The 10391-nt window shown below is 30.9% G+C and overlaps 1 protein-coding gene across 2 annotated transcripts; it reads left to right on the top strand.

Annotated features, from left to right (window-relative positions):
* Positions 1 to 6065: 6065 nt before the first annotated feature.
* On the top strand, positions 6066 to 9671 carry LOC102596292 (scarecrow-like transcription factor PAT1). 2 transcript variants are annotated; one of them, XM_006362960.2, is made up of 2 exons: positions 6066 to 6209; positions 7657 to 9671. In XM_006362960.2, the coding sequence occupies exon 2, from the start codon at positions 7882 to 7884 to the stop codon at positions 9517 to 9519; it is 1638 nt and encodes a 545-aa protein (XP_006363022.1). In that variant the 5' UTR covers positions 6066 to 6209; positions 7657 to 7881; the 3' UTR covers positions 9520 to 9671. The 2 variants fall into 2 exon arrangements, with proteins under 2 accessions (XP_006363022.1, XP_015158751.1); XM_015303265.1 differs by lacking the exon at positions 6066 to 6209 and adding an exon at positions 6220 to 6644.
* The last annotated feature ends 720 nt before the right edge of the window (positions 9672 to 10391 follow it).

A 10391-nucleotide genomic window follows, 5' to 3' on the forward strand; every position in this document is an offset into this window, starting at 1 on the left:
CATAGTTGATTAATCGTACTAAAATTTTGAACCCAAATTCACAAAATTCAAATCATGGATCCCTCCTCGATCCCCATGAAGACATGAGGGGATCACCTCGTTCACTAGTTGTGCTATTTTTAAATTGTTCTACACAATCTCATTTGTTCGGATCTTTTTTTATTTGTTATTAACAATTGGATCACATACCGATAATGTATAAGTCGAGCAGGGACGAAATCCGACGGTGCTGAGTGGAAGGGCTGTTGCTCAACGGATAAAAGTTACTCCAGACTGATCTTTCCCAAGAGCTCACATCGATGGGAAGGTTTGACACCTCGATGTCGGCTCTTCGCCACCTGGGGCTGTATCCATTAAAGCGGTACGTGAGCTGAGTTCAGAACGTTGTAAGACAGTTCGATCTATATCCGATGTGGGAGTTAGAGCATTGAGAGGATCTTTCTCTAGTACAAGAGAATCGGGAAGGACGAACCTCTGGTGTACCAGTTATTGTGCCCCGATAAACGTTGGGTAACCAAGTGCGAAGCGAATAACTACTGAAAGAGTAAGCCCACCCCTTATGTTTAATATTAACGGGCAAGCCAATTCGAACTTGAATGAGTTCAAGTTGTTTGAGCTTTTATTGAATAACCAAATTAATGCTAAAAAACTTATTAAAATGACAAATAAAATTATCGACCAAATAATCTCAATTTCAGGATATTTAATATGTTTAAATAATACACATCCTTTTTCCTTTACTTTTTTTTTAAAAAAAAATTCTCGACTTTCTTATCATTAATCATTAAACTAGGAAAACATCCAAATCACTTACTTCATACATGACAAAATTGTCACTTTCTAATTTCTACATATGTTAGTGATAACGTCAAATGATCAACGTATATGATCCAATCTTAATCATATTATAAGATATCATTATTATCAATAATGACATTAAGATGTGAAATTTGTTTCTAGTGACGTTTATCATCATGCTTTGTACAATATTTTAGTTCATCCTTATATTATTAATAATTATAATTAACAACAATTGATCTCATCTTATCTTTTGCCACTATCCTAACACTAAAATGACATTAGCTTTTAAAGTTTTAATTGTTACTAAGCCCTAAATTAATTATATGAGCTATTAGGGATATAATCTTGTGCTTCGATTTTCATATTATATAATTAGCAAATATATGTAGAATGTGACTTAATGACTATGACATAAATAATAAAATAAAATAAAGTAAACATTTGCAACCTACTATATATGCAAATGGTTTATAAGTTACTGTCGACGTGATTATTTTACGTGTAAATTTCATATATGACATATATTATAGTATTATTTTCAAGCTATAGCAGTAGATTTAGACTTTCAAGCTATATCATTAAAAATTTCAGGTTATAACAAATTCACAAAAAAAAGAAATGTTTTTATTAATTGGAAAAAACTTTAAAAAATAAATAAAAAGATAAACGAAAATTAAAAAAAAAATGAAATTAGAAATAATAAAGTAAAAAACTGAAATTGTGGCATGTAATTTAATTTGAACTTATTCTAGATAATTAATGATTAGCATGAAATAAGGGATCCAAACAAATTAACAATATTTTTTATCCTTAATTCACTCAAAATCAGTTAAAATAAAATAAAAAATCAAATCATATCCTTTTTTCTTCAACGTTTCTCTCTCTTAATTCTTCAGCCTAAAAAATTACCAGAATCGAGTAATTGAAGATTTTTTTCATTGAAAAAAAATTGATTTTATTGAGATGGACAATTAGGTATCAATTCTAATAAAACATGGTGGAAGATGGGATCCTTCGGGTTAGTATTTATTATTGTTTAGTGTTTGTTTTTAAATTACATTGAAATGAAAAAAAAAATTAAACTGTAAATCGTCTCTATGTTTAAGATGATATCATTACTTGTTAACTGTTGTGAAATGTATAATATTAGTGATTTTCTGTTTTTGTGTATTTTTTCTTCTTAAAGTATAAAGTAATTGTATATTTATGAATGAATTTAATAGAATTATTGGAAAGAAATTTGTAAGAAAATGTGTTTCGTAAGATGTAAAAAAATTATTTGGATTTTTTGACGAACTGTATAACAAGTGTTTTAAGTTGGTATTAAATTATAAATTTTAGTGTGTTATATTAGATGTTGTCATTTCTGAAGTAATTAGTGAGTTAGAAATGAATTATTTGGTATGATAAGATATAGATATTTGTAATGTATGATTATTTGTTGTATGAAATGTGTATTAGGTGAGTTTGAAAGTTGTTATGAAATAAGTTGTACTTAATGATATATGTATGAAATGTATATTAAGAAAGTATAAAATTTGTATGAAAGTGTGTCCAGTAATCTGGAAAAAAAAAGTTTTTTGAAATTTTGACGATTTGTATGATAAGTGTTTTAAGGTTGTATTAATTTTGAAATTTTATTGTTGACATTTTTGTATAAATTTGTGTGACATTTATGAAGTATTTTCGTAAAAAAAATGTACATATTTGCTATATGAAATTTGTATTAAAATAATCATCAACTGTTGATATGCATGCTGTTGTTGATGGACCAAAGAAGTACATAGTAAACTTAAACACCAAGATGTGTAGTTGCGGAAGATTTCAAAATGATGAGATACCATGTGGGCATGGAATGGCAGTTCTTAGATACAGAAGACTGTATGAAACAAAATTCTGCTCTCCTTTTTATAGCCTGAAGAATTGTGAAGATGCATATGCCATCCCTGTTAAACCTCTTCCTTGCGAGAGTAAATGGGATATACCAAGTTATATTTCAGAGCCTAAATTGATGTCACCCGGTCCAAAAAGACCGGTAGGAAGACCACAACTTGAACGATGGAAGGGGTTTGCTGATGTGAAATTCAAAAAGGTCAAAATTTACATGTAGTAGATGTCGTCAAGTTGGACATAACAGGAAGACATGTTCAAATTATCCTGTGCAAAAATAATGAATGTGCATTTGTTAAGACTATATATAATTATTTTTTTTGTTGGTTATATTAATGTTTTGGTTTGATATAAAACATAATAATTTTGTGTTTAGCGTACTGGTTATTATTTATACACTGTTCATTCAGTTATCATACAGAATGCATACTGTTATAAATTTAGTGCTTGGAACAATTTTTAGTAACAACTGTATGAATTTTGTGTACTTAATGAATGAATCGTGTATAAATTAAGACAAATGTGAAAACACAATTCATAACATTTGTATATAAAAATCATACCACGATTAAATATAATGTCCAAACATTTAATATGCATTCTATATGATTATTGAATGAACAATGTATGAGTGTGTTTCTATATGATTGCTCATCAGTTGACACGTGTATAAAATCTATTACTATGACTTTAATATTAAATGTTTGGACATTATATTTAATCGTGGTATGATTTTTATATACAAATGTTATGAATTGTGTTTTCACATTTGTCTTAATTTATACACGATTCATTCATTAAGTACACAAAATTCATACATATGTTACTAAAAATTGTTCCAGATTAAGTATATTGTATATATTAGTAATAATTATAAAAAGTTAATTATGTAATTCATTCCAACACTAGTTTAAGGGTTGGTCATACATATATTAATCATATTTAATTCATGAGAAAATAAGACAAATGTGAAAACACAATTCATAACATTTGTATATATACCAAATTTGTTAAGATAGAAAATACCTACATGTCAGATGCACCCAATTGAATTTGTGGATTAGTTGTTGTTTATCATAAAAATCGTTATTTAAATTAAGAGTAAAATTTGTAAAAAGGTTAAAGATAAATGAATTATGATTGATCAAGCTCTTTTTTTTTGGGCTTTCAACGAGGATTTTTTTATATTCAGGACTCAAATCTGAGACCTGATCAACGATGAATTAGTTTCACCACTGCACCGCAACCTCGATGGTTCTAGCATATATGTTACTGAATACTGAAGTATTCCGATAAATGTTAGATGGTCTATGCAAGTCAATATAATATTCCCTTTTAATTATTTCAATTAAAAAGAAAGACAAAAGGATAAAAAGAAAATGTATTCTCTTCGTTTTAATTTGTTTGTTCTACTTTCTTTTTTAATCCGTTCAAAATAATTGTTTTTATCTTTTTAGCAACTTTTTAATTTCAATTTTCCACATGACATGTTTAAGACAATTAAATGACATTTTAATACATTTAACATATCGTTAATTTAGTACCACAAAATTAAAAAATCTTCTTTACTTTGTTAGATAAATTCTATGTCACGTCAAATTATAACCAATTGCAATATATTTTTCCAGCTTAATTAGTGTAACGTGTAGAATGCGCACATCTGATTTTGTTATATTGTCTTGATTCTTGACCATGAACAAGAATGCAGTCTTTTTGTGAAGAAAAAAATGGCAGATAATTTGGTCTTTGAGGGGATTGGATGAGTTGATCAAGTCAATTCAAAATTCATACACTAATAACTCAGAAAATATCTATTTGTTTTGAGTATTTATATCAAATCAAATAATTAAAATTTAAAATATATATCACTTAATCACGATTAAGTGATGAAACATGTGTATACAAGTCACAAGACACATATCTTATATTTACTGAATTGATAAAAACATCGAACTCAAATAGTTTTTTACAATCATATTCATATCCATTTAAGGATTATTTCAAATCAACTTATGTATTTCTTCTCTTTTTCTAAGTTCTTTCTTTGCAACTAAACTTGAATAATGAATTATACTAATTTGATTATTTATGTCAAGAGTTACTATACTCACAAAGACAATTCTATGATAAAAACCTCACAATATGAATAATAATGTCATGGATTCAAAGAAGACCATTCTTTACTACTAGATCTTCTTTTCACTAAATGAGAGTAATTACTAAGCGTCTTGATCAATTTGAATTTGGATCATCATCACATAAGAATCATTATAGGAGAGCGCTTTCTATATATAAAAAAATTGTTTAATGATGAAAGAGATCTTATCTATCTCACCACAACCCTTAATAACATCTAATTACCTATCAACTTTGGAGTAAAAATCCTTAAATAAAAGTTAAAGTTTCATATTAAATATGTTATTAATTTCATTTATTAACTAAACACTATAATCTTGCTAATATTATCGACCTTTTATTAGGTATTTGTCTAACATTTATTTGTAAGAAAGACACTTCATTTAAAATTAATGGACACAAAGCATTTAACCATAAAACAAGCTCTTCATCAAGTCTAGACCCTAATGTTCACGTGGATAAATACAATATATTATGCAATTCTTTTACTATACTAGTACCAACTATTGAGATTTTTAATTTGATATTCATTGTTTACTGATTCATTTAATTTAAATTTATATCACACAAGACATAAAAAAACAACTTATTTTTTTATATTCTCAATACTCAAATTAAGATTTCATCCTATTTATCCACCACGACCCATAGGTATTAGTCAAATAGTCACTCTACTCTTCTTTTTAAAAAAATTCACTCAGTATTCTGTATCCATATTAGAGTTCGATTAAATTTAAATTTGTACTGAAAAATCTTACATTAGGGATAAAAGGCTTCCTAACAAAGGCTATTTTATAGCCACTCAAATTCAATACATTGATCAAGAATGAAAAGTAGGTATTAGTCAAATAGTTCGATTACCCCACCACGACTCATAGATATTAGTCAAATAGTCACTCTACTTTTTTTTTTAAAAAAAATTACTCAGTATTCAATATTCATAATGAAGTATGATTAAATTCGAATTCGCCTTAGAAAATTCATATTGAGAGATACAAAACTCCCTAATAAAAGCAATTTCATACCTAAAGAGACTCAAAATACAAAACCTCTAATTAAGAATGAAGAGGTATTTACCGCTAAACTACTTTCACTTGGTCATGCCTAGTGATGGTTGCCCCTAGATGAATTAATAACAAAAAGCATAGTTATAGTGGCATTCTTGTGTTTATCCTAAACTATGAGGGCTTTATAATTAACTTAATCTTTTTATAATACTTAATTCAGAGAATTTTACCTTCATAGGGTCCTCTGCTCCTTCTTCCCCTTTTTCTCTATCTTCTGCATAAATAAATATACTCTTCTTTGAGTTGTAATAAAGAAAACAAGATATTGTGAAGAAGAAAAAAAACAAAAAGAATATGGAATTCTTCAGTTTTAAGGTTGGTATGCCAACTGATGATTCACAAATATGAAAAACTTTCGTTCTCCTCATAAATTCTTTGTTCTTGCATCTAAGCTTCTTTTGCTATGTTATCCCAGTTCTGTTTTTTCTTCAATTAGATAAAGTTCAAATCTTTCTGAGATTCTTGTTTTAGTTTGAGGATTTTTTGGGAAAAATCCAAAAATTATGTTCTGTTTGGCCATGGTTGAAGTTGAAACTTGAAAATTTGAGTTTTTGAAGTTGTGGTTGGACATGCATTTTGTAATTTGAAGTTTTGTGAGTGGAAGTGCTAGAAACACCAAAAACTGGTTTGAAAGGAAGTTGGAAATATTTAAAGATCAGATTTTTAAAATTGGCTCAAATTGATTCGAAAATTTATGGTCAAAAGTTAGCTTAGTTCCCTGTGAATGCTTCTTTGACAGATCTGCCAAAGGTAGGATTTTTATACTTAGATTTTTTTGCCCTTTTTTTCTTCTAAATATTGTGGATTCTTGAGAAATGAAGCTCTTTTTTAAAGTGGGGTTCAATCAAGAATGGCAAAGAGTTTGTTTATATTCTGTTGTTTTGGAATTTATGGCAGCTGAATGAAACGCTTGCATTCAATTTCAAGAAAGTTTCAGTTTTTAATTGAACTAATAGAAACTGACTAAAGGGTGTAGATACATGGACCATTTTATCTGGTTCATTCTTCTGTTTCTTTTTCATGAATGAACTTTTACTCTTGAGGAATTAATGCATTTTGTGTAACTAAAACTGAATTGCTGACATTGTCTCTTAGAATGCCTTATTTAATAAGAGAAGTTCTCTCTTTACTTTCAATTTTGTTTGGTTCAGATCACTGGCTTCTTTCTTTCTTACCTTTTTTTTTTTTGAAATATGAGGTCCTTGTCCTTTTTGCTAATTGAGATTATAGTGGATCTTTGCAAAGGATTTCTGGTGTAACTAGTTTTTTGCTTTCAAGGTAAACAGATTGGACAAACTTAAAGTTTTTCCATGTTTTGACCATTAGACAAGTTTGGTCACTTGTCTTTTTCTTGCAATGAATGTAAATTTAGTTTAAATATGTATTTTTTAAAACTTTGAACAGTAGTATATAGAGTTCACAGCAACTGTTGCAGCTTGATATAAATTAGATGAAGTAACACAACCTATAGAAGTTGTAGGAGAGTTGATGATGCAGATTTACATATTTTTTTGTTGATGTGTGATTGATTCTGCAAGCATTCATCATTTTTCGGTTTTTCTTTGAGTGATTTGTTACTTTGTAGAATTGCTCTGAGATAGTAGTGACCAAATTTAAGGTTGGTTTAAAGTAGATAGAGCATAATGTGTAGCTGCTGTAGTAATCTCACCAAATGTTAACAAACTGTAATGTAGACCTTGAATAGCGCGATTAGTTCCTTTTTCTGCTCTCTTTTAACAAATATAGTGCATATATTGTGTAGGTTGTCATGTCTTGCTGATAGGGATTGTCCTTTCCTATACAAATTCTGAATGCTACTCAGCTACTGAGATTGGTCTCACACTCACAGTGAAGATTAAAATCACTCTACCGCGGCAACCATGAAACTTTGTCAAATGAATAATCCTTGACTCCCAATAAACGTGCAGACCAAATAGGCACCGGACTGCATAGGTCATATATTGACGAGGCAGGAACAATCTTTTCAATGCAAGCATCACGGCGCAGAAGAACAGCCATGTCTAATACTCTTTACTGTGAACCTGTGCAGAAGGCAGAGGCCTACTGTCTGCCTCGGTTTCAAACTTTAGAAAGCCATTTGAGCTACATTAATGGCAGCCTTGGAGGTAATCACTCCTTTCAGACTTATCGTGACCGCTATTGCATGCTGGAGGCATCTTCTGCCACTGGAAGCTACGGTGTTTACCACTCACCATCAACTGCTAGTTTCTCATCAAATGGAAGCACGACTTGCAATCAAGAATCTCAGCCATACCTGTCAGATATTCGCCAATCCCCTGAGACAACTAACTATGGCTCCCCCATTAGTGGATCTTGTATTACAGATGATGCGACTGATTTCATGCACAAGCTAAAGGAATTGGAAACAGTAATGCTGGGACCTGATGCGGACTTCCAGGAAAGTTATGATAATTCCTTGGCAAGCAGTATAGCCTCCTCAGAAATTGATAGCTGGAGGCAAATGATGTTGGCCATACCTAGACGGGATTTGAAACAGGTGCTTATTGCTTGTGCAAAAGCAGTTTCTGATGGTGAATTAGTAACTGCACAAGTGTTGATATCTGAGTTGCGTCAAATGGTATCAGTGTCAGGGGAACCAATTCAGAGACTGGGAGCATACATCTTGGAAGGGCTTGTTGCAAGGTTGGGTGCATCAGGAAGTTCCATATGCAAATCCTTGAGATGCAAAGAACCCGCAAGTTTTGAGCTGTTGTCTTATATGCACGTTCTTTACGAGATTTGCCCTTACTTCAAATTTGGATACATGTCAGCTAATGGTGCCATTGCAGAAGCAATGAAGGACGAAAATAGAGTTCATATAATTGATTTTCAAATTGCTCAAGGGAGCCAGTGGGTGCCTATGATCCAAGCTTTTGCAGCTCGTCCTGGAGGACCCCCACATATCCGCATAACAGGCATTGATGATTCCACCTCAGCATATGCTCGTGGAGGAGGCCTTGATATCGTGGGGCAGAGGCTTTCCAAACTTGCTAAGACTTTCAAGGTTCCTTTTGAGTTTCATCCTGCTGCCATGTCGGGTTCTGATGTTCAACTAAAAAACCTTGGAATTCAACCTGGTGAAGCACTGGCAGTAAATTTTGCTTTCACATTACATCACATGCCAGATGAAAGTGTGAGCACTGAAAATCATCGGGATAGACTATTACGGATGGTCAAAAACCTCAACCCCAAGGTCGTTACCCTTGTTGAGCAAGAATCTAATACAAATACTGCTGCTTTCTTTCCTCGATTTCTTGAAACCTTGGATTATTATTCAGCCATGTTTGAATCAATCGATATGACTCTTTCAAGGGGACACAAGGAACGCATCAACGTTGAGCAGCATTGTTTAGCGAGGGACGTTGTTAACATCATAGCATGTGAAGGGATTGAAAGGGTAGAACGACATGAACTTCTTGGTAAGTGGAAGTCGCGGTTTAGAATGGCTGGTTTTAACCCATACCCATTGAGTTCATTAGTGAACGCTACGATCAAGACATTGCTAGAGAGCTACTCTGATAAGTATAGGCTTGAAGAAAGAGATGGTGCTCTTTACCTTGGTTGGATGAACAGAGATTTGGTTGCTTCTTGTGCCTGGAAATAACAAATGGTTCTTTCATAGAACTTTTCTCTTTGGTCCCTTTTTTTTTTCTCCTATCTTTGTAACAGCTAAAGTGCTAATATAGTAAGAAAACAGGTTCCCTGTCAAGTGTATCACTTCATCAATCAAAGTAAAAGTTTATTTCTTGGAATCCACTTTTACATTTGCCATATTACAATTGATATGCAAAGGAAGATATAGATATAGGTTTTGATGATCTTATAAGCCAATAATCTTATTACTGGTTTTTTATGTTGTCAATGTCATGTAATAGAGAGGCCAGGCAACACTTGGTTACCAGTACAACTTTGCTTTCTGGTTTTTAGTATTCTTTGTTTCAATTTGTTTGTCTAGTTTTCACTTGACAGAAAGTTTAAGAAAGTACAGAAGAATCTTAAATTTTGTGGTCTCAAACTAAAGATATGTAGGGTGTACATAGATTGGTTTGGTTTGGTTTTTCATTGAAAAAAGTCTAAATCAATTATGTCAGTTTATTAAATTTAAAAACCAAATCAAACCACATAAAGTCGATTTTTTCGGTTTCGACTTTAGTCGGTTCTTTGGTTTTTTACAATTATACGGTATTTGAAAAAGAGACCAAATATGTTTTCACTTACCTGTTTAATAAGCTAAACTTAAAAAATGTTAAATGAATAGAAATTTTAAAAAAAGACGGTAAAATTCACATGAGTACAAAATATTTTTTTTGAAATATCAACGTTCATTATGTTAAATTAATAAGATTAAAGGCTACAGGCAAACTGAATACACAACAAAATATTTACAAAGTAAATTGTTAACTTCAAATTTGAAAAACTATAACAATATAATTGTAACTTCGGATCTTAATACAAAATAAAATATTTACAAATTTT

Source organism: Solanum tuberosum, unplaced genomic scaffold, assembly GCF_000226075.1.
Source record: "Solanum tuberosum cultivar DM 1-3 516 R44 unplaced genomic scaffold, SolTub_3.0 scf00413, whole genome shotgun sequence".
NCBI classification, from domain to species: domain Eukaryota; kingdom Viridiplantae; phylum Streptophyta; class Magnoliopsida; order Solanales; family Solanaceae; genus Solanum; species Solanum tuberosum.